This window comes from Ascaphus truei, unplaced genomic scaffold (genome assembly GCF_040206685.1).
Source record: "Ascaphus truei isolate aAscTru1 unplaced genomic scaffold, aAscTru1.hap1 HAP1_SCAFFOLD_2788, whole genome shotgun sequence".
Taxonomy (NCBI): domain Eukaryota; kingdom Metazoa; phylum Chordata; class Amphibia; order Anura; family Ascaphidae; genus Ascaphus; species Ascaphus truei.
The window spans coordinates 1-23,332 of record NW_027455737.1 but is presented as its reverse complement, the minus strand read 5'-3'; the positions used below and the strand labels follow the sequence as shown (position 1 = coordinate 23,332).

The following is a 23,332-nucleotide window of genomic DNA, read 5'->3' as shown; positions in this document are numbered from 1 at the left end:
CCGTGGTGTTATATTGGGTCCCGGCACCGTGATGTTATATTGGGTCCCGGCACCGTGGTGTTATCTTGGGTCCCGGCTCCGTGGTGTTATCTTGGGTCCTGGCTCCGTGATGTTATATTGGGTCCCGGCTCCGTGGTGTTATCTTGGGTCCCGGCTCCGTGGTGTTATATTGGGTCCCGGCACCGTGGTGTTATATTGGGTCCCGGCACCGTGGTGTTATATTGGGTCCCGGCACCGTGATGTTATATTGGGTCCCGGCTCCGTGATGTTATCTTGGGTCCCGGCTCCGTGGTGTTATATTGGGTCCCGGCACCGTGGTGTTATATTGGGTCCCGGCACCGTGATGTTATATTGGGTCCCGGCACCGTGGTGTTATCTTGGGTCCCGGCTCCGTGGTGTTATATTGGGTCCCGGCACCGTGGTGTTATCTTGGGTCCCGGCATCGTGATGTTATATTGGGTCCCGGCACCGTGGTGTTATCTTGGGTCCCGGCTCCGTGGTGTTATATTGGGTCCCGGCACCGTGGTGTTATCTTGGGTCCCGGCTCCGTGGTTTTATATTGGGTCCCGGCACCGTGGTGTTATATTGGGTCCCGGCACGGTGATGTTATATTGGGTCCCGGCTCCGTGATGTTATCTTGGGTCCCGGCTCCGTGATGTTATCTTGGGTCCCGGCTCCGTGATGTTATCTTGGGTCCCGGCTCCGTGGTATTATCTTGGGTCCTGGCTCCGTGATGTTATCTTGGGTCCCGGCTCCGTGATGTTATCTTGGGTCCCGGCACCGTGGTGTTATCTTGGGTCCCGGCTCCGTGGTGTTATCTTGGGTCCCGGCTCCGTGAGGTTATCTTGGGTCTCGGCACCGTGATGTTATATTGGGTCCCGGCTCCGTGAGGTTATCTTGGGTCCCGGCACCATGGTGTTATATTGGGTCCCGGCACCATGGTGTTATATTGGGTCCCGGCACCATGGTGTTATCTTGGGTCCCGGCTCCGTGATGTTATATTGGGTCCCGGCTCCGTGATGTTATATTGGGTCCCAGCACCATGGTGTTATCTTGGGTCCCGGCTCCGTGGTGTTATCTTGGGTCCCGGCTCCGTGATGTTATCTTGGGTCCCGGCTCCGTGGTGTTATCTTGGGTCCTGGCTCTGTTATGTTATCTTGGGTCCCGGCACCGTGATGTTATCTTGGGTCCCGGCTCCGTGATGTTATCTTGGGTCCCAGCACCGTGATGTTATATTGGGTCCCGGCACCGTGGTGTTATATTGGGTCCCGGCACCGTGATGTTATATTGGGTCTCGGCTCCGTGGTGTTATATTGGGTCCCGGCTCCGTGATGTTATCTTGGGTCCCATCTCCGTGATGTTATATTGGGTCCCGGCTCCATGGTGTTATATTGGGTCCCGGCTCCGTGATGTTATCTTGGGTCCCGTCTCCGTGATGTTATATTGGGTCCCGGCACCGTGATGTTATATTGGGTCCCGGCTCCGTGATGTTATATTGGGTCCCGGCACCGTGATATTATATTGGGTCCCGGCACCGTGGTGTTATATTGGGTCCCGGCTCCGTGATGTTATATTGGGTCCCGGCACCGTGATGTTATCTTGGGTCCCGGCACCGTGGTGTTATCTTGGGTCCCGGCACCGTGGTGTTATCTTGGGTCCCGGCACCGTGGTGTTATATTGGGTCCCGGCTCTGTGATGTTATATTGGGTCCCGGCACCGTGGTGTTATCTTGGGTCCTGGCTCCGTGATGTTATCTTGGGTCCCGGCACCGTGATGTTATCTTGGGTCCCGGCACCGTGGTGTTATCTTGGGTCCCGGCTCCGTGATGTTATCTTGGGTCCTGGCTCCGTGATGTTATCTTGGGTCCCGGCTCCGTGATGTTATCTTGGGTCCCGGCACCGTGATGTTATATTGGGTCCCGGCACCGTGATGTTATATTGGGTCCTGGCTCCGTGATGTTATCTTGGGTCCCGGCTCCGTGATGTTATATTGGGTCCCGGCTCCGTGGTGTTATATTGGGTCCCAGCTCTGTGATGTTATATTGGGTCCCAGCACCGTGATGTTATCTTGGGTCCCGGCTCCGTGATGTTATATTGGGTCCCGGCTCCGTGATGTTATCTTGGGTCCCGGCACCGTGATGTTATATTGGGTCCCGGCTCCGTGGTGTTATATTGAGTCCCGGCTCCGTGATGTTATATTGGGTCCCGGCTCCATGGTGTTATATTGGGTCCCGGCTCTGTGATGTTATATTGGGTCCCAGCACCATGATGTTATATTGGGTCCCGGCACCGTGGTGTTATATTGGGTCCCGGCTCTGTGATGTTATATTGGGTCCCGGCACCGTGGTGTTATCTTGGGTCCCAGCACCATGATGTTATATTGGGTCCCGGCTCCGTGATGTTACCTTGGGTCCCGGCACCGTGGTGTTATATTGGGTCCCAGCACCGTGATGTTATCTTGGGTCCCAGCTCCGTGATGTTATCTTGGGTCCCGGCACCGTGATGTTATATTGGGTCCCGGCACCGTGATGTTATCTTGGGTCCCGGCTCCGTGATGTTTATTGGGTCCCGGCACCATGGTGTTATATTGGGTCCCGGCACCGTGATGTTTATTGGGTCCCGGCACCGTGATGTTATCTTGTGTCCCGGCTCCATGATGTTATATTGGGTCCCGGCACCATGATGTTATATTGGGTCCCGGCTCCGTGATGTTATCTTGGGTCCTGGCTCCGTGATGTTATCTTGGGTCCCGGCACCATGGTGTTATATTGGGTCCCGGCTCCGTGATGTTATATTGGGTCCCGGCACCATGGTGTTATTTTGAGTCCCGGCACCGTGGTGTTATATTGGGTCCCGGCACCATGGTGTTATATTGGGTCCCGGCTCCGTGATGTTATATTGGGTCCCGGCTCCGTGATGTTATCTTGGGTCCCGGCACCGTGATGTTATTTTGGGTCCCGGCTCCGTGATGTTATCTTGGGTCCCGTCTCCGTGATGTTATATTGGGTCCCGGCTCCGTGATGTTATCTTGGGTCCCGGCTCCGTGATGCTATATTGGGTCCCGGCTCCGTGATGTTATATTGGGTCCCGGCTCCGTGGTGTTATCTTGGGTCCCGGCACCATGGGGTTATCTTGGGTCCCGGCACCGTGGTGTTATAGTGGGTCCCGGCCCCATGGTGTTATATTGGGTCCCGGCTCCGTGATATTATATTGGGTCCCGGCTCCGTGATGTTATCTTGGGTCCCGGCACCGTGATGTTATTTTGGGTCCCGGCTCCGTGATGTTATCTTGGGTCCCGGCTCCGTGATGTTATCTTTGGTCCCGGCTCCGTGATGTTATCTTGGGTCCCAATGTTATGTCTTCACAGGTAAGAGCTGTGAGCAGGTGGACTTCTGCTCCACCAACCGTTGCATGAACAGCGGGAAGTGCATCAACAAGGTGCCCGGCTTCATCTGCGAGTGCCCACCAGGCTTCGTGGGCGACGCCTGTGAGCGGGACGTGGATGAGTGCCAGGCAGCGGGCACCTGCAGGAACGGTGGTACCTGCAAGAATCTGGCAGGGTCCTTCCAGTGCGCGTGCCCGGCTGGGTACCATGGCGCCCTCTGCGAGATGAGGAGAGGGGTGTGCGGGTCAGGCAGCTGCCTGAATGCAGGAAAATGTGACCAGAGGAACACCGCCTATTTCCAGTGTGTGTGCCCACCGGGTGAGTGGGTATTTTGGTGGGGACTTTTTCAGTGGAGGGAGCAGTGTGGAAGCCAGATTGTAAAGGGTCCGCGAGAGAATGGGAGGTGAAAAGATGGACCAAGCGGGAGGACACAAGGAGTTCAAGACGTTTAGAGGCAGAAGGCACGAGGGAGAAAGGACGATAGCTAGACAGGTGGGCTCAGGCTTCCTGTTTTTGAGGACGGGTATAACTGCTGCCCGCCTGAAGGAGGAGGGAAAGGTACCAAAGTGGAGGGAGGAGTTGCCAATATGTGCGAGCGTATGGATTAGAGTAGGAACAAGAGGCTTGAGAAGATGGGAGAGAATGAGGGCAAGTGGTAGAGGGAGAAGAGGAGATCAGCAGCGACGCATCCTCCTCTGGGACAGCGGAGAGGAGAGTTGGGGAGAGGGGGTGTAGAATATGAGTACCGTGGAAGGTTGTCTTGTGAACTCCTCTCTCTGTGTGCCACGTATCAGGGTATACAGGGACCATGTGTGAGGAGAATATCGATGACTGTGTCACGCACAAGTGTCAGAACGGGGGGACCTGTAAGGATGGAGTGGGACAGTACAGCTGTCTCTGCACCCCAGGCTGGACAGGTGAGGGGTAGGACAGAGACCTCACACTCAAACTATACCACCTTTATCTTCTCTCTCTCTTCCTCGCTTTATCTTTCCCTCTTTCTCTCTCTAACTCTCCTTCTTTCCCCCACATCCCTATCTCCCCCTTCTCTTTCTCCCCCCCTCTCCTCTCTTTCTCCCTCCCTCTCCTCTCTTTCTCCCTCCCTCTCCTCTCTTTCTCCCACTTTTCACATTCCCCCATTGTTATCTCTCCCCCTTCATTCTGTCTGTGTCTCTCTCTCCCTCTCCCCTACTCTCTCTCACTCCCTATCTCTCTCTCTCACCCTCTCTCTCATCTTCTCTCACCCTCTCTCTCACCCTCTCTCTCACCCTCTCTCTCTCCCTCTCCCCTACTCTCCCACTCCCTATCTCTCTCTCTCACCCTCTCTCTCACCCTCTCTCTCACCCTCTCTCACCCTCTCTCTCACTCTCTCCCTCACTCTCTCCCTCACTCTCACCCTCTCTCTACCTCTCTCTCACTCTCACCCTTCTCTCTCTACCATTCTGTCTCACTCTATCTCTCTCTCTCACTCACTCACTCCCAAACTCACCCACTCTCTCTCTCACCCTCACCCTCCCTCTCTCTCTACCCTTCTCTCTCTCTATCTCTCTCTCTCACTCACTCTCTCACCCTCACCCTCCCTCTCTCTACCCTTCTCTCTCTCTCTCCCACTCCCTATCTCTCTCTCACTCACTCACACTCTCACTCACTCTCACCCTCTCTCACCCTCTCTCTCACTCTCACCCTCTCTCTCTACCTCTCTCTCACTCTCACCCTCTCTCTCTACCTCTCTCTCACCCCCACCCTCTCTCTCACCCTCTCTCTCTCGCTCTATCTCTCTCTCCCTATCTCTCTCTCTCTCACTCACACACTCTCTCTCTCTCACCCTCCCTCTCTCTATCTCTCACTCTCTATCTCTCTCTCACTCACTCACACTCTCACTCACTCTCACCCTCTCTCACCCTCTCTCTCCGCAGGCCGGCACTGCTCTCTGGACATTGATGAATGTCAGTCTCCCAGTGTGTGTAAGAACGGTGGCACATGTCACAACACTCCTGGTGGGTATCACTGCGTGTGTGTCAACGGTTGGGATGGTGACAATTGTGCGCAGAACATTGATGACTGTGTGACAGCCACCTGTGCGCAGGGAGCCACCTGCCTTGATCGTGTGGGGACGTTTACCTGCCTGTGTCCCCCCGGCAAGACCGGTGAGTATGTGTGTGTGGCTGTGTGTGGCTGTGTGTGTGTGTGTGTGTCACTGTGTGTGTGTGTGTGTGTCAGTGTGTGTGTGTGTGTGTGTGTGTGTGTGTGTGTGTGTGTGTGTGTGTGTGTGTGTGTGTGTGTGTGTGTGTGTGTGTGTGTGATGTTCTGGACATGTCATAGTGTGTGTGCCCACCTCGGTATGTGTGCCCAGTTTGTGAACAGCCTCTCTCTGTATGTATGCCAGTCTGTGCCCAGCCTCTCTCTGTGTGTATGCCAGTCTGTGCCCAGCCTCTCTCTGTGTGTATGCCAGTCTGTGCCCAGCCTCTCTCTGTATGTATGCCAGTCTGTGCCCAGCCTCTCTGTGTGTATGCCAGTCTGTGCCCAGCCTCTCTCTGTATGTATGCTAGTCTGTGCCCAGCCTCTCTCTGTATGTATGCCAGTCTGTGCCCAGCCTCTCTCTGTAGGTATGCCAGTCTGTGCCCAGCCTCTCTCTGTATGTATGCCAGTCTGTGCCCAGCCTCTCTCTGTGTCTATGCCAGTCTGTGCCCAGCCCCTCTCTGTAAGTATGCCAGTCTGTGCCCAGCATCTCTCTGTGTGTATGCCAGTCTGTGCCCATCCTCTCTCTGTATGTATGCCAGTCTGTGCCCAGCCTCTCTCTGTATGTATGCCAGTCTGTGTCCAGCCTCTCTCTGTATGTATGCCAGTCTGTGCCCAGCCTCTCTCTGTATGTATGCCAGTCTGTGCCCAGCCTCTCTCTGTGTGTATGCCAGTCTGTGCCCAGCCTCTCTCTGTATGTATGCCAGTCTGTGCCCAGCCTCTCTCTGTATGTATGCCAGTCTGTACCCAGCCTCTCTCTGTATGTATGCCAGTCTGTGCCCAGCCTCTCTCTGTATGTATGCCAGTCTGTACCCAGCCTCTCTCTGTATGTATGCCAGTCTGTACCCAGACGCTCTCTGTATGTATGCCAGTCTGTACCCAGCCTCTCTCTGTATGTATGCCAGTCTGTACCCAGCCTCTCTCTGTATGTATGCCAGTCTGTGCCCAGCCTCTCTCTGTATGTATGCCAGTCTGTGCCCAGCCTCTCTCTGTATGTATGCCAGTCTGTGCCCAGCCTCTCTCTGTATGTATGCCAGTCTGTACCCAGCCTCTCTCTGTATGTATGCCAGTCTGTGCCCAGCCTCTCTCTGTATGTATGCCAGTCTGTGCCCAGCCCCTCTCTGTATGTATGCCAGTCTGTGCCCAGCCTCTCTCTGTATGTATGCCAGTCTGTACCCAGCCTCTCTCTGTGTGTATGCCAGTCTGTGCCCAGCATCTCTCTGTATGTATGCCAGTCTGTGCCCAGCCTCTCTCTGTGTGTATGCCAGTCTGTACCCAGCCTCTCTGTATGTATGCCAGTCTGTGCCCAGCCTCTCTCTGTGTGTATGCCAGTCTGTGCCCAGCCTCTCTCTGTATGTATGCCAGTCTGTGCCCAGCCTCTCTGTATGTATGCCAGTCTGTGCCCAGCCTCTCTCTGTACCCAACCCCTTTCTGTATGTATGCCAGTCTGTGCCCAGCCTCTCGCTGTATGTATGCCAGTCTGTGCCCAGCCCCTCTGTGTATGTATGCCAGTCTGTGCCCAGCCTCTCTCTGTATGTATGCCAGTCTGTGTCCAGCCTCTCTCTGTATTTATGCCAGTCTGTGCCCAGCCCCTCTCTGTATGTATGCCAGTCTGTGCCCAGCCTCTCTCTGTGTGTATGCCACTCTGTGCCCAGCCCCTCTCTGTATGTATGCCAGTCTGTGCCCAGCCTCTCTCTGTGTGTATGCCAGTCTGTGCCCAGCCTCCCTCTGTGTGTATGCCAGTCTGTGCCCAGCCTCTCTCTGTGTGTATGCCAGTCTGTACCCAGCCTCTCTCTGTATGTATGCCAGTCTGTGCCCAGCCTCTCTCTGTATGTATGCCAGTCTGTACCCAGCCTCTCTCTGTATGTATGCCAGTCTGTGCCCAGCCCCTCTCTGTATGTATGCCAGTCTGTACCCAACCCCTTTCTGTATGTATGCCAGTGTGTACCCAGCCCCTCTCTGTATGTATGCCAGTCTGTACTCAGCCTCTCTCTGTATGTATGCCAGTCTGTGCCCAGCCTCTCTCTGTATGTATGCCAGTCTGTACCCAGCCTCTCTCTGTATGTATGCCAGTCTGTGCCCAGCCTCTCTCTGTATGTATGCCAGTCTGTGCCCAGCCTCTCTCTGTATGTATGCCAGTCTGTACCCAGCCTCTCTCTGTATGTATGCCAGTCTGTACCCAGCCTCTCTCTGTATGTATGCCAGTCTGTGCCCAGCCTCTCTCTGTATGTATGCCAGTCTGTGCCCAGCCTCTCTCTGTATATATGCCAGTCTGTACCCAGCCTCTCTCTGTATGTATGCCAGTCTGTGCCCAGCCTCTCTCTGTATGTATGCCAGTCTGTGCCCAGCCTCTCTCTGTATGTATGCCAGTCTGTGCCCAGCCTCTCTCTGTAAGTATGCCAGTCTGTGCCCAGCCTCTCTCTGTATGTATGCCAGTCTGTGCCCAGCCTCTCTCTGTATGTATGCCAGTCTGTGCCCAGCCTCTCTCTGTAAGTATGCCAGTCTGTGCCCAGCCTCTCTCTGTATGTATGCCAGTCTGTACCCAGCCCCTCTCTGTATGTATGCCAGTCTGTGCCCAGCCTCTCTCTGTGTGTATGCCAGTCTGTGCCCAGCCTCTCTCTGTATGTATGCCAGTCTGTGCCCAGCCTCTCTCTGTATGTATGCCAGTCTGTGTCCAGCCTCTCTCTGTATTTATGCCAGTCTGTGCCCAGCCTCTCTCTGTATGTATGCCAGTCTGTGTCCAGCCTCTCTCTGTATGTATGCCAGTCTGTGCCCAGCCCCTCTCTGTATGTATGCCAGTCTGTGCCCAGCCTCTCTCTGTATGTATGCCAGTCTGTGCCCAGCCTTTCTCTGTATGTATGACAGTCTGTGCCCAGCCTCTCTCTGTGTGTATGCCAGTCTGTACCCAGCCTCCCTCTGTATGTATGCCAGTCTGTGCCCAGCCCCTCTCTGTATGTATGCCAGTCTGTGCCCAGCCTCTCTCTGTGTGTATGCCACTCTGTGCCCAGCCCCTCTCTGTATGTATGCCAGTCTGTGCCCAGCCTCTCTCTGTGTGTATGCCAGTCTGTGCCCAGCCTCCCTCTGTGTGTATGCCAGTCTGTGCCCAGCCTCTCTCTGTGTGTATGCCAGTCTGTACCCAGCCTCTCTCTGTATGTATGCCAGTCTGTGCCCAGCCTCTCTCTGTATGTATGCCAGTCTGTACCCAGCCTCTCTCTGTATGTATGCCAGTCTGTGCCCAGCCCCTCTCTGTATGTATGCCAGTCTGTACCCAACCCCTTTCTGTATGTATGCCAGTGTGTACCCAGCCCCTCTCTGTATGTATGCCAGTCTGTACTCAGCCTCTCTCTGTATGTATGCCAGTCTGTGCCCAGCCTCTCTCTGTATGTATGCCAGTCTGTACCCAGCCTCTCTCTGTATGTATGCCAGTCTGTGCCCAGCCTCTCTCTGTATGTATGCCAGTCTGTGCCCAGCCTCTCTCTGTATGTATGCCAGTCTGTACCCAGCCTCTCTCTGTATGTATGCCAGTCTGTACCCAGCCTCTCTCTGTATGTATGCCAGTCTGTGCCCAGCCTCTCTCTGTATGTATGCCAGTCTGTGCCCAGCCTCTCTCTGTATGTATGCCAGTCTGTACCCAGCCTCTCTCTGTATGTATGCCAGTCTGTGCCCAGCCTCTCTCTGTATGTATGCCAGTCTGTGCCCAGCCTCTCTCTGTATGTATGCCAGTCTGTGCCCAGCCTCTCTCTGTAAGTATGCCAGTCTGTGCCCAGCCTCTCTCTGTATGTATGCCAGTCTGTGCCCAGCCTCTCTCTGTATGTATGCCAGTCTGTGCCCAGCCTCTCTCTGTAAGTATGCCAGTCTGTGCCCAGCCTCTCTCTGTATGTATGCCAGTCTGTGCCCAGCCTCTCTCTGTATGTATGCCAGTCTGTACCCAGCCTCTCTCTGTATGTATGCCAGTCTGTACCCAGCCTCTCTCTGTATGTATGCCAGTCTGTGCCCAGCCTCTCTCTGTATGTATGCCAGTCTGTTCCCAGCCTCTCTCTGTATGTATGCCAGTCTGTGCCCAGCCTCTCTCTGTATGTATGCCAGTCTGTGCCCAGCCTCTCTCTGTATGTATGCCAGTCTGTGCCCAGCCTCTCTCTGTATGTATGCCAGTCTGTGCCCAGCCTCTCTCTGTATGTATGCCAGTCTGTACCCAGCCTCTCTCTGTATGTATGCCAGTCTGTGTCCAGCCTCTCTCTGTATGTATGCCAGTCTGTGCCCAGCCTCTCTCTGTATGTATGCCAGTCTGTGCCCAGTCTCTCTCTGTATGTATGCCAGTCTGTGCCCAGTCTCTCTCTGTATGTATGCCAGTCTGTGCCCAGCCTCTCTCTGTATGTATGCCAGTCTGTACCCAGCCCCTCTCTGTATGTATGACAGTCTGTGCCCAGCCTCTCTCTGTGTGTATGCCAGTCTGTGCCCAGCCTCTCTCTGTATGTATGCCAGTCTGTTCCCAGCCCCTCTCTGTATGTATGCCAGTCTGTGCCCAGCCTCTCTCTGTGTGTATGCCAGTCTGTGCCCAGCCTCTCTCTGTATGTATGCCAGTCTGTGCCCAGCCTCTCTCTGTATGTATGCCAGTCTGTGCCCAGCCTCTCTCTCTGTATGTATGCCAGTCTGTACCCAGCCTCTCTCTGTATGTATGCCAGTCTGTACCCAGCCCCCCTCTGTATGTATGACAGTCTGTGCCCAGCCTCTCTCTGTATGTATGCCAGTCTGTGCCCAGCATCTCTCTGTATGTATGCCAGTCTGTACCCAGCCCCTCTCTGTATGTATGCCAGTCTGTACCCAGCCTCTCTCTGTATGTATGCCAGTCTGTGCCCAGCCTCTCTCTGTATGTATGCCAGTCTGTGCCCAGCCTCTCTCTGTGTGTATGCCAGTCTGTACCCAGCCTCTATCTGTGTGTATGCCAGTCTGTACCCAGCCTCTCTCTGTATGTATGCCAGTCTGTGCCCAGCCTCTCTCTGTATGTATGCCAGTCTGTGCCCAGCCTCTCTCTGTATGTATGCCAGTCTGTGCCCAGCCTCTCTCTGTATGTATGCCAGTCTGTACCCAGCCTCTCTCTGTATGTATGCCAGTCTGTGCCCAGCCTCTCTCTGTATGTATGCCAGTCTGTGCCCAGCCTCTCACTGTATGTATGCCAGTCTGTGCCCAGCCTCTCTCTGTATGTATGCCAGTCTGTGCCCAGCCTCTCTCTGTATGTATGCCAGTCTGTGCCCAGCCTCTCTCTTTATGTATGCCAGTCTGTGCCCAGCCTCTCCCTGTATGTATGCCAGTATATGCCCAGCCTCTCTCTGTATGTATGCCAGTCTGTGCCCAGCCTCTCTCTTTATGTATGCCAGTCTGTGCCCAGCCTCTCTCTCTGTATGTATGCCAGTCTGTGCCCAGCCTCTCTCTGTGTGTATGCCAGTCTGTGCCCAGCCTCTCTTTGTATGTATGCCAGTCTGTGCCCAGCCTCTCTCTGTGTGTATGCCAGTCTGTACCCAGCCTCTCTGTATGTAAGCCAGTCTATGCCCAGCCTCTATCTGTGTGTATGCCAGTCTGTGCCCAGCCTCTCTCTGTATGTATGCCAGTCTGTGCCCAGCCTCTCTCTGTATGTGTGCCAGCCTGTGTCATTCTGTAACCTCTCTGTATGTATGCCAGTCTGTGCCCAGCCTCTCTCTGTCTGTATGCCAGTCTGTGCCCAGCCTCTCTCTGTATGTATGCCAGTCTGTACCCAGCCTCTCTCTTTATGTATGCCAGTGTGTACCCAGCCTCTCTGTATGTATGCCAGTCTGTACCCAGCCTCTCTCTGTATGTATGCCAGTCTGTACCCAGCCTCTCTCTGTATGTATGCCAGTCTGTGCCCAGCCTCTCTCCCTATGTATGCCAGTCTGTGCCCAGCCTCTCTCTGTCTGTATACCAGTCTGTGCCCAGCCTCTCTCTGTATGTATGCCAGTCTGTACCCAGCCTCTCTCTTTATGTATGCCAGTCTGTACCTAGCCTCTCTCTGTATGTATGCCAGTCTGTACCCAGCCTCTCTCTGTATGTATGCCAGTCTGTACCCAGCCCCTCTCTGTATGTATGCCAGTCTGTGCCCAGCCTCTCTCTGTGTGTATGCCAGTCTGTGCCCAGCCTCTCTCTGTATGTATGCCAGTCTGTGCCCAGCCTCTCTCTGTATGTATGCCAGTCTGTGCCCAGCCTCTCTCTGTATGTATGCCAGTCTGTGCCCAGCCTCTCTCTGTATGTATGCCAGTCTGTGCCCAGCCTCTCTGTATGTATGCCAGTCTGTGCCCAGCCTCTCTGTATGTATGTCAGTCTGTGCCCAGCCTCTCTCTGTATGTATGCCAGTCTGTGCCCAGCCTCTCTCTGTATGTATGCCAGTCTGTGCCCAGCCTCTCTCTGTATGTATGCCAGTCTGTGCCCAGCCTCTCTCTGTATGTATGCCAGTCTGTGCCCAGCCTCTCTGTATGTATGCCAGTCTGTGCCCAGCCTCTCTGTCTGTATGCCAGTCTGTGCCCAGCCTCTCTCTGTATGTATGCCAGTCTGTGCCCAGCCTCTCTCTGTATGTATGCCAGTCTGTGCCCAGCCTCTCTCTGTATGTATGCCAGTCTGTGCCCAGCCTCTCTCTGTATGTATGCCAGTCTGTACCCAGTACCTCCTCGCTCTCTTCCATACCCAGGTCTGCTGTGTCACATGCAGGATGGCTGCCTCAATAACCCATGCCACGAAGCTGCCACGTGTGACACTCAGCCCATGTCTGGGGCAGCTCTGTGCCGCTGCCAACCTGGGTACTCCGGGCCCACCTGCTTCCAGGACCTAGACGAGTGCCAGCTGGGTGAGCGTCGGTGGCAAAGGGGCATTAACCACCCTCTCTCTCTCACCCCCTCTCTCTCTCACCCCCTCTCTCTCTCACCCCTCTCTCTCTCACACCCTCTCTCTCTCCCACCCTCTCTCTCTCACACCCTCTCTGTCTCACACCCTCTCTCTCACACACCCTCTCTCTCTCACCACCTCTCTCTCTCACCCCCTCTCTCTCTCACCCCCTCTCTCTCTCTCAACCTCTTTCTCTCTCACCCCCTCTCTCTCTCACACCCTCTCTCTCTCACACCCTCTCTCTCTCACACCCTCTCTCGCACACACCCTCTCTCTCTCACACCCTCTCTCTCTCACCCCCCCTCTCTCTCACCCCCCCTCTCACTCCCCCTCCCTCTCTCACCCCCCCTCCCTCTATCACCCCCCTCCCTCTATCACCCCCCCTCCCTCTCTCAACCTCTTTCTCTCTCACCCCCTCTCTCTCTCACACCCTCTCTCTCTCACACCCTCTCTCTCTCACACCCTCTCTCTCTCACCCCCCCTCTCTCTCTCACCCCCTCTCTCTCTCACACCCCCTCTCTCTCTCTCACCCCCTCTATCTCTCACGCCCTCTATCGCTCACACCCTTTCTCTTTCTCACCCCCACCCTCTCTCACACACTCTCTCTCTCTCTCACACCCTCTCTCTCACACACCCTCTCTCTCACACACCCTCTCTCTCTCACGCACACTTTCTCTCTCACCCCCTCTCTCTCTCACCCCCTCTCTCTCTCACCCCCTCTCTCTCTCACCCACCCTCTCACCCCCCCTCCCTTTCTCACCCCCCTCCCTCTATCACCCCCCTCCCTCTATCACCCCCCCTCCCTCTCTCTCTCTCACACCCCACCCTCTCTCACACCCCTCCCTCTCTCACCCCCCTCCCTCTCTCTCACACCCTCTCTCTCACACCCCTCCCTCTCTCTCACACCCTCTCTCACAACCCTCCCTCTCTCTCACACCCCCTCTCACAACCCTCACTCTCTCTCACACCCTCTCTCTCACACCCCTCCCTCTCTCTCACACCCCTCCCTCTCTCACACACCCTCTCTCTCACGCCCTCTCTCACCCCTCTCACTTTTCTCCATCTCACCCTCCTCACTCTTCTCCATCTCACCCTCCTCACTCCTCTCTCTCACCCACCCTCCCTCCCTCTCTCACCCTCCTCACCCCCCTCCATCTCACCCTCCTCCCTCCCTTCTCTCGCAGCCCCTCCCTCTCTCTCTCACGCCCCCACTCTCTCTCACCCCCTCTCACCCTCCTCCGTCTCACCCTCTCTCTCTCACCCCCCTCCCTCTCTCTCATGCCCTCTCTCTCTCCCCCTCTCACCCTCCTCCATTTCACCCTCCTCTCTCCCCTCTCTCTCACACCCCTCCCTCTCTCTCACACCCCTCCCTCTCTCACACACCCTCTCTCTCACGCCCTCTCTCACCCCTCTCACTCTTCTCCATCTCACCCTCCTCACTCTTCTCCATCTCACCCTCCTCACTCCTCTCTCTCACCCACCCTCCCTCCCTCTCTCACCCCTCCTCACCCCCCTCCATCTCACCCTCCTCCCTCCCTTCTCTCGCAGCCCCCTCCCTCTCTCTCTCACGCCCCCACTCTCTCTCACCCCCTCTCACCCTCCTCCGTCTCACCCTCTCTCTCTCACCCCCCTCCCTCTCTCTCATGCCCTCTCTCTCTCCCCCTCTCACCCTCCTCCGTCTCACCCTCCTCTCTCCCCTCTCTCTCACCCCCCTCTCCCTCTCTCACACCCCCTCCCTCTCTCTCACACCCCTCCCTCTCTCTCACACCCCTCCCTCTCTCATACCCCTCCCTCTCTCTCACACCCCTCCCTCTCTCTCACACCCCTCCCTCTCTCACACCCCTCCCTCTCTCACACACCCTCTCTCTCACGCCCTCTCTCTCACGCCCTCTCTCTCACCCCTCTCACTCTTCTCCATCTCACCCTCCTCTCTCCCCTCTCTCTCACCCCCCCTCCCTCTCTCTCATGCCCTCTCTCTCACTCTCACCCTCCTCCGTCTCACCCCCCCCTCCCTCCCTCTCTCTCACTCTCCCCTCTCCGCCCCTTCCTCAGGCCCCTCTCCCTGTGAACACGCCGGGGCGTGTGTGAACACCGCGGGCTCCTTCCTGTGCCGCTGCCCGCGGGGGTACACGGGGACCCGCTGTGAGACGGATCAGAACGAGTGCCAGCCCTACCCGTGCCACAACAAGGCCTCCTGCCTGGACCTGCTGGGGCACTTCCAGTGCCTGTGTGTGCCCGGTACGGAGGGGGCGGCAGGGGGGGGAGCAGGGGGCAGTGCCGTGGGGGAGGGGAGAAGGGAGTGTGAGGATAGGGGACAGCAGCGCCAGGGACGGGGGTGAGTAAAGAGGGGGGGAGAAGGGAGGATAGGGGGGGAGAGAGGGGAGTAAAGAGAGGAGGAGAAGGGAGGATGGGTGGAGAGGGGAGTAAAGAGAGGGGGGAGAAGGGAGGATAGGGGGGAAGTTAAGAGAAGGGGGAGAAGGGAGGATGGGGGACGAGGGGAGTAAAGAGGGGGGAGAAGGGGGAGAAGGGAGGATGGGGGAGAAGGGAGGATGGGGGAGAGGGGAGTAAAGAGAGGGGGAGAAGGGAGGATGGGGGAGGAGGGGAGTAAAGAGGGGGAGAAGGGGGAGAAGGAGGATGGGGGAGAAGGGAGGATGGGGGAGAGGGGAGTAAGAGAGGGGGAGAAGGGAGGATGGGTGGAGAGGGGAGTAAAGAGAGGGGGAGAAGGGAGGATGGGGGGGAAATAAAGAGAAGGGGGAGAAGGGAGGATGGGGGAGGAGGGGAGTAAAGAGGGGGAGAAGGGAGGATGGGGGAGAAGGGAGGATGGGGGAGAGGGGAGTAAAGAGAGGGGGAGAAGGGAGGATGGGTGGAGAGGGGAGTAAAGAGAGGGGGGAGAAGGGAGGATGGGGGGAAGTACAGAGAGGGGGAGAAGGGAGGATGGGTGGAGAGGGAGTAAAGAGAGGGGGAGAAGGGAGGATGGGGGGGAAGTAAAGAGAAGGGGGAGAAGGGAGGATGGGGGTGGAGGGGAGTAAAGAGGGGGGAGAAGGGGGAAGGGAGGATGGGGGAGAAGGGAGGATGGGTGAGAGGGGAGTAAAGAGAGGGGGAGAAGGGAGGATGGGTGGAGAGGGGAGTAAAGAGAGGGGGGAGAAGAGAGGATGGAGGGGGAAGTAAAGAGAAGGGGGAGAAGGGAGGATGGGGGAGGAGGGGAGTAGAGAGAGGGGGAGAAGGGGGAGAAGGGAGGATGGGGGAGAAGGGAGGATGGGGGAGAGGGAGTAAAGAGAGGGGGGAGAAGAGAGGATGGAGGGGGGAGGGGAGTAAAGAGAGGGGGAGAAGGGAGGATGGGGGGGAAGTAAAGAGAGGGGGGAGAAGGGGGAGAAGAGAGGATGGAGGGGGGGGGAGTAAAGAGAGGGGAGAAGGGAGGATGGGGGGGGGGAGAGGGGAAATAAGAGGATGACAGTATTAATTGTGTGCCTCCCTCTTACTCCCTCTCCTTTCTCTGTCCCCCTCTCTCCCCTCTCCATTTCTCTACCCCCTGCCTCCCCCTCTCATCCTTCTCTCTGCCCCATTTCTCTCCTCCCTCCTCTCTTTCTATCGCCCCCTCTCTCCTTTTCTCTGTCTCTCCCTCTCCTCCTCTCTATCCCCCACTCCTCCCCTTTCCCTCCCCCTTCTACTTCCCCTCTCTCCTCCATCTTACTCTCTCCCCCCCCCCAATTATATTTCCCTCCCCCTATCCCATCTCTCCCTCTCTATCTCCCCTCTCACCTCCCTCCTTTCTACCCCCCCCCCCCGCCCCTCCCTCTCTCTGCTCAGGGTACGAGGGGCATCTGTGTGAGCTGGAGACGGACGAGTGTCGGAGCTCTCCCTGCCAAACGGGGGTCACTGCAAAGATCTGCTGAACGACGTTCACTGCTCGTGCCCCCCAGGTTTGAACATTTTCCCCCGACCCCCCCTTTCCCCCACCCCCCTCTCCTCCCCCACTCTTTTCTCCCCCTTTCTCCTTTGTATTACTAAGTAACATTGTGTATTGTTACAGTTTGCAGCTCAAACTGCTGGGAACACTGGCAACACACGATCACACACAGGAAAGTAGTTGCACAGGTCTTGCACCGCTGGGGAGGCGGGATAAACCTGCTGTAGGGATCACAGGATGCTCCGTATATTAATTTATAAAAATGGCTTTAAGAGAAGAATTAACATTTTTTTAGTATTTCTAATTCTACAGAACGGATTTATTACGGGAACACAGATAGGATATTGCTTCCATTGCCCCTTTAACCCCCTACATTGTTATATGCCCCCCCCCCTTCTCCGCAGGGTTTGAGGGGCCCTGGTGTGAGTACAATGTGGATGAATGCACCAGCTCCCCCTGTCACAATGGGGGGCAGTGCCGGGATGAATCGGGGGGATACAGCTGCCACTGCCCTCAGGGTAAGAGGAGAGACCCTCCTGATCCTTCCCCCCCCCCCTCTGTTTCTTTCTGTCTACCCTCTTCCGCTCCACCACCCCCTTTCCCCCTCTCTCTCCTTCTCCACCTGTCTCTCTCTTCTTTTCTTCTCTCCCTCCCCCTCTCCATCCGCTGGTACATCCTCTCTCTCTCTGTCACCCCCTCACACTCCTCAGTTTTCTTCTCTCTATACCCTCTCTTTGCACCTCCCCCCTTATCTCTCACTCTTCACCCCTCCCTCTCTTCTTACTTCTTTTTCTCCCCCTCTCTCCCTCTCTCCACCCTGTCGCTGTCTGCCCCCTTTATCTCCCCTGCTCTCTCTTCCTCCCCTCTCTATCTCTCTTTTTTTCTCTCTCCTTCCCTCTCTTCCTCCCCGTCTCTTTCTTTCTCTGCCTCTCCCCTTTCTCTCTCTCTCCCTTTCTCCCTCTCCATCCTCTCCCTCCCCCCTTATCTCTCCTTTCCTCTCTCCATCCCTCTGTCTCTCCATTTCTATCACATCTCCTTCTCTCTTCACTCTCTCTCTCCCTTTCTCTCTCTCTCTCTCTCCCTTTCTCCCTCTCCACCCTCTCGTCCCCTTATCTCTCCTTTCCTCTCTCCATCCCTCTTTCTCTCCCTTTCTCTCCCTCTCCTCTCTCTCCCTTTCTCCCTCTCCACCCTCTCTCCCTCCCTTATCTCTCCTTTCCTCTCTCCATCCCTCTGTCTCTCCCTTTCTCTACCATCTCCTCCTCTCCACATTCTCTCCCCCTCCCTCTCTTCCTCCCCGTCTTTCTTTCTCTCCCTCTCCCCCTTCTTTCTCTCCCTTTCTCTCTCTCCACCTCTCTCCCCCCTATCTCTCCTTTCCTCTCTCCATCCCTCTGTCTCTCCCTTTCTCTCTCCCGTCTCCTCCTCTCTTCACACCCTCTCTCCCCCCCTTATCTCTCCTTTCCTCTCTCCATCTCTCCCTTTCTCTCCCATCTCCTCTTCTCTTCACACCCTCTCCCTCCGCCCCCTTATCTCTTCTTTCCTCTCTCCATCTCTCCCATCTCCTCCTCTCTTCACACTCTCTCCCCCCCCCCCTTATCTTTCTTTTCCTCTCTCCATCTCTCCCTTTCTCTCTCTCCACCCTCTCTCCCCCCCTTATCTCTCCTTTCCTCTCTCCATCTCTCCCTTTCTCTCCCATCTCCTCCTCTCTTCACTCTCACCCCCTCTTATCTCTCCTTTCCTCTCCATCTCTCCCTTTCTCTCCCATCTCCTCCTCTCTCCACCCTCTCTCCCCCCCCTTATCTCTCCTTTCCTCTCTCCATCTCTCCCACCTCCTCCTCTCTCCCCCCAGGTTTCTGGGGCTCTCTCTGTGAGTTGGATATAGATGAGTGTTCCAGCTCTCCCTGCCTTCACGGTCACTGTGTGGATGGTCCGGGGGGCTTCACCTGTCAGTGTGACCCCGGATACAAGGGTGACATGTGTGAGCAGGACACGGACGAGTGTCACAGCCAGCCGTGCCACAACGGGTCCCACTGCCAGGACCTGCCTAACGGCTTCCAGTGTCTGTGCCAGCCGGGTACCACAGGTAAGATACACCTCCACCCTCCCTCCCTCCTCCTCCATTTCCCCCTCCATCCTCTCCCCCCATCCATCCTCTCAACCCACCTCCATCCTCTCCCCCCCTCCCTTCCCACCTCCATCCCTCTCCCCCACCTCCATCCTTTCCCCCCCTCCCTTCCCACCTCCATCCTCTCCCCCCACCTCCATCCTCTCTCCCCCTCCCTTCCCACCTCCATCCTCTCCCCCCACCTCCATCCTCTCCCCCCCTCCCTTCCCACCTCCATCCTCTCCCCCCACCTCCATCCTCTCCCCCCCTCCCTTCCCACCTCCATCCTCTCCCCCCACCTCCATCCTCTCCCCCCTCCCTTCCCACCTCCATCCTCTCCCCCACCTCCATCCTCTCTCCCCCCCTCTCGTCCCACCTCCATCCTCTCTCCCCATCTTCCCTTCCCACCTCCATCCTCTCTTCCCCCTCCACCCTTCCCACCTCCATCCTCTCTCCTCCCTCCTCCCTTCCCACCTCCATCCTCTCTCCCCCTCCTCCCTTCCCACCTCCATCCTCTCTCCCTCTCCTCCCTTCTCACCTCCATCCTCTCTTCCCCCTCCACCCTTCCCATCTCCATCCTCTCTCCCACATCCACCCTTCCCACCTCCATCCCCTCCCCCTCCTCCCTTCCCACCTCCATCCTCCCTCCTCCTCCCTTCCCACCTCCATCCTCCCTCCCCTCCTCCCTTCTCACTGCCATCCTCTCTCCCCCCCTCCTCCCTTCCCACCTCCATCCTCCCTCCCTACCTCCATCCTTTTCCCCCTGATCCCTTCCCAACTCCATCCTCCCTCCCCCTCCTCCCTTCCCACCTCCATCCTCCCTCCCCCTCCTCCCTTCCCACCTACATCCTCTCTCCTCCTCCCTTCCCACCTCCTTCCTCCCTCCCCCTCCTCCCTTCCCACCTCCATCCTCCCTCCCCCTCCTCCCACCTCCATCCTCCCTCCCCCTCCTCCCTTCCCACCTCCATCCTCCTCCCCCTCCTACCTTCCCACCTCCATCCTCTCTCCCCCCTCCTCCCTTCCCACCTCCATCCTCTCCCCCCCCCCCTCCTCCCTTCCACCTCCATCGTCTATCCCCCCCCTCCTCCCTTCCCACCTCCATCCTTTCTCCCCCCCCTCCTCCCTTCCCACCTCCATCCTCCCTCCCCCTCCTCCCTTCCCACCTCCATCCTCCCTCCCCTCCTCCCTTCCCACCTTCATCCTCCCTCCCCCTCCTCCCTTCCCACCTCCATCCTCCCTCCCTTCCACCTCCATCCTCCCTCCCCCTCCCCTCCTTCCCACCTCCATCCTCCCTCCTTCTTTCTGTCTTGCCATCTCTTCCTCTCCTCTCTCTGTTCCTTTCTCCTTTCCTTCCCTCTCCTCTCTTTGTCCCTTTCTCCTTTCCTTCCTCTCCTCTCTCTCTCTCCCCCTCAGTCTCTCTATCTCTCCCCCTCAGTTTCTCTCTCTCTCCCCCTCAGTCTCTCTCTCTCTCCCCCCCAGTCTTTCTCTCTCCCCATCAGTCTCTCTCTCTCCCTCAGTGTCACGGGAGACCAGGTCTTTTAACATCATTTATATTTAAGGGATCGATCACAAGGCAAAATAAGGCAGTGAAATAAAAAGGGGTTTATTTTGGATAAATTCTCGGAAACACACAAATACAAAATACAAAAATATACACACTTACGGGGGTCTGGGGAATGAGATCTGCCTTTCCTAGGTGCAGGGACCAACTTCAAATGGGTTTCCCCTGTCCGCTTCTCTGCTCCAGGATATCAGAGTGCTGAACACACAGCAGCCACTCTGATATGTACCTCCAGCTGGTCACAGTCCAACTCCACACTCCTTCCAGAGATGGACCTCTGCAAACTCCACACTCCTTCCCTGCGTGTCTCTCAGATTGTCTCTGCACTCCTTCCCAGAGATGGACTAGTGCTCTGATCAGCAGTGTTCCTTATATACCCCTTGGTGGCTATCCTTTAACATTGAGCAAGGGTAGCCAGCCAAGAGAAACAGTGCCTGGGGCTCAGACCTGGTAACTGATTCTATTAACTTTAGTCCTCTCCCTTTGTTCTGATCATATCTTTTCTATAGAACAGTTCAGCTAAATGGATTGCTTAATCTTTCTTCAAAGAAATTACAGACACTTAACTTAATTTACATTACATCTCCCTCAGTCTCTCTCTCTCCCTCAGTCTCTCTCTCTCTCTCCGTCTCTCTCTCTCTCTCTCTCTCTCTCTCTCTCTCTCTCTCTTTACTTCTCTCTATTCTTTTCTTGATTCTTACAAGTCCTTCCCCGCCTCCTCTCTCATTCCTGTGCTGCCCGTGACAGGTCCCACATGTGACACGCATGTGGATGAGTGTGCCAGTGACCCGTGTGTACGAGGACGCTGTGCTGACCTGGTGAATGCTTTCCTGTGTCACTGTGACCCCGGGTACTCAGGTGACAAAGATATTTCTTACTCTCTCCCCTCCTCCCTCCCACTCTCTCTCTCCCATCCCCCCTCCCACACTCTCTCTCCCCTCCCCCCTCCCACACTCTCTCTCCCCTCCCCCTCCCACTCTCTCTCTCCCCTCCCCCCTCCCACTCTCTCTCCCCTCCTCCCTCCCACTCTCTCTCCCCTCCCCCCTCCCACTCTCTCTCCCCCCTCCCACTCTCTATCTCCCCTCCCCCCTCCCACTCTCTATCTCCCTCCCCCCTCCCACTCTTTCTCCTCCCACTCTCTCCCCCCTTCTCTCTCCTTCCCTGGCCCACTCCCTCCCCCTTCTCTCTCACCCTCTCTTTCTCTCCTTCCCTATCCCTCCCCCCCTCTCTCGTTCCCTATCCCTCCCTCCTCCCCCTCTCTCCATCCCTATCCTTCCCTCCTCTTCCCCTCCCTCCCCTCCCTCCTCTTCCCCTCCCTCCCTCCCTCCCTATCCCTCCTCTTCCCCTCCTCTTCCCCTCCCTCCCACTCCTTCCTCTTCCCCTCTCTCCCCCTCCCTCCTCTTCCCCTCCTCCCCCTCCCTCCCTCCATCTTCTTCCCCTCCCTCCCTCCCACTCCATCTTCTTCCCCTCCCTCCCCTCCCTCCATCTTCTTCCCCTCCCTCCCCCTCCCTCCCTCTTCTTCCCTTCCTCCCTCCTCTTCCCCTCCCTCCCTCCTCCTCTTCCCCTCCCTCCCTCCTCTTCCCCTCCCTCCCTCCCCCTCCATCTTCTTCCCCTCCCTCCCCCTCCCTCCATCTTCTTCCCCTCCCTCCCCCTCCCCCCCTCTCTTCCCCTCCCTCCCCCTTCCCCTCTCTCCCCCTTCCCCTCTCCCCCTCCCTCCCCTTCATCTCATCTCAGTGTTTCCCAACTCCAGGTCTTAAGGATATCCCTGCCCCAGCACAGGTTGGACAATCGGCGGCTCAGCCATTTTGATTGACCCACCTGTGCTGGAGCAGGGATATCCTATAGACCTGACTTGTTGGGGTTCCCTGAGGACTGGAGTTGGGAAACACACACACACACACACACATCTCTGTGTAGGAGGAACGCGCACAGAGGTATGCAAGGGAGACTTGTTATGGTGAAATTAAATAAGGCTTTTATTGCGCCTGTTTCCTTAACATCAGAAAAACATCCAAACAATGGGTAAACAAAGCTTCTATTCACTTGGAGAATGTCTAATGAAACCTATGCAGTCCACAACTCCCTTTAGATAAGCATGTCTTCCAGCCCCAAACATATATCTTGATATGAGCAGATATACCAAAAGTCTTATAAAGGAAAGTCTTATCTGTTTGGAGGGAAAGTCTTCTCTGTTCCTGGGTTGCTACCTTTTCCTCAGGTTTTGTCAGCATTCAGGTTTAGAGGTTCTTTTCCCCTGTGTCTTGCAAGCAGCTCTGCTATTTCTTCTGGCAGAGCTCAAGACATCTGTCCCCATGGCCAGTCTCACAGCTTGTGATACTCAGGAACAATCTCCCTTCCTGTCTCAAAAGACAGGCTTTTCTAAGAACCTAATCAGGCAGGTGGTGTTGGATAATTGACTACCAGCAGTTACCCACCACACTGCTGGATTAGAGGCACATTTCCTGAACAGGGATAACTCCCCTGTTACATACCTCCCCTGTTACATCTGTATCTATCCCTCTCAGGCACTCTCTGTGATCTGGATATCGATGAGTGTCTCTCCAGCCCCTGTCACAATGGAGGGTCTTGCAAGGACAGTCTGGGGGGCTTCCTGTGTGACTGTCCCTCGGGGACCCTCCACCCCTCTGCACCCGGCAGGAAACCAACTGCACCCACGGGAGCTGCCACACGCAGGACACCAACTGCACCCACGGGAGCTGCCACATGCAGGACAACAACTGCACCCACGGGAGCTGCCACACGCAGCACACCAACTGCACCCAGACACCCTGCACCCACGGGAGCTGCCACAGCCAGGACATCAACTGCACCCACGGGAGCTGCCACACGCAGGACACCAACTGCACCCATGGGAGCTGCCACATGCAGGATAGCAACTGCACCCACGGGAGCTGCCACAGGCAGGACACCAACTGCACCCAGACACCCTGCACCCACGGGAGCTGCCACAGGCAGGACACCAACTGCACCCACGGGAGCTGCCACAGGCAGGACACCAACTGCACCCAGACACCCTGCACCCACGGGAGCTGCCAGATCCAGGACAGCGGGTCAGTGTGGCACTTAACCCTTCTCCTTCATCCAGCACTTAATCTCTCTCTCCTCTACGGTTTAACCCCTCTCCTTAACCTCTCTCCCTCTCCTCTTCAGCACTTAATCTCTCTACTCCAGCACGTAACCTCTCTCTTCTAGGATTTAACCCCTCTCCTTCATCAGCACTGAACACCTCTCT

At 56.4% G+C, this 23,332-nt stretch overlaps 1 protein-coding gene across 1 annotated transcript in view; it reads left to right on the top strand.

The window, feature by feature from the left end:
* Nucleotides 1–23,150, top strand: part of LOC142481541 (uncharacterized) — a gene marked incomplete at both ends in the record, with an annotated part of 28,161 nt that extends 5,011 nt beyond the window's left edge. The window contains 11 exon segments of the mRNA XM_075582928.1: nt 3,367–3,702; nt 4,179–4,301; nt 5,301–5,531; nt 12,317–12,472; nt 14,563–14,748; nt 16,318–16,371; nt 16,374–16,430; nt 16,822–16,935; nt 18,264–18,497; nt 20,827–20,937; nt 22,605–23,150. Of these exon segments, the coding sequence (XP_075439043.1) occupies nt 3,367–3,702; nt 4,179–4,301; nt 5,301–5,531; nt 12,317–12,472; nt 14,563–14,748; nt 16,318–16,371; nt 16,374–16,430; nt 16,822–16,935; nt 18,264–18,497; nt 20,827–20,937; nt 22,605–23,150 (2,148 nt within the window).
* Nucleotides 23,151–23,332: the final 182 nt, after the last annotated feature.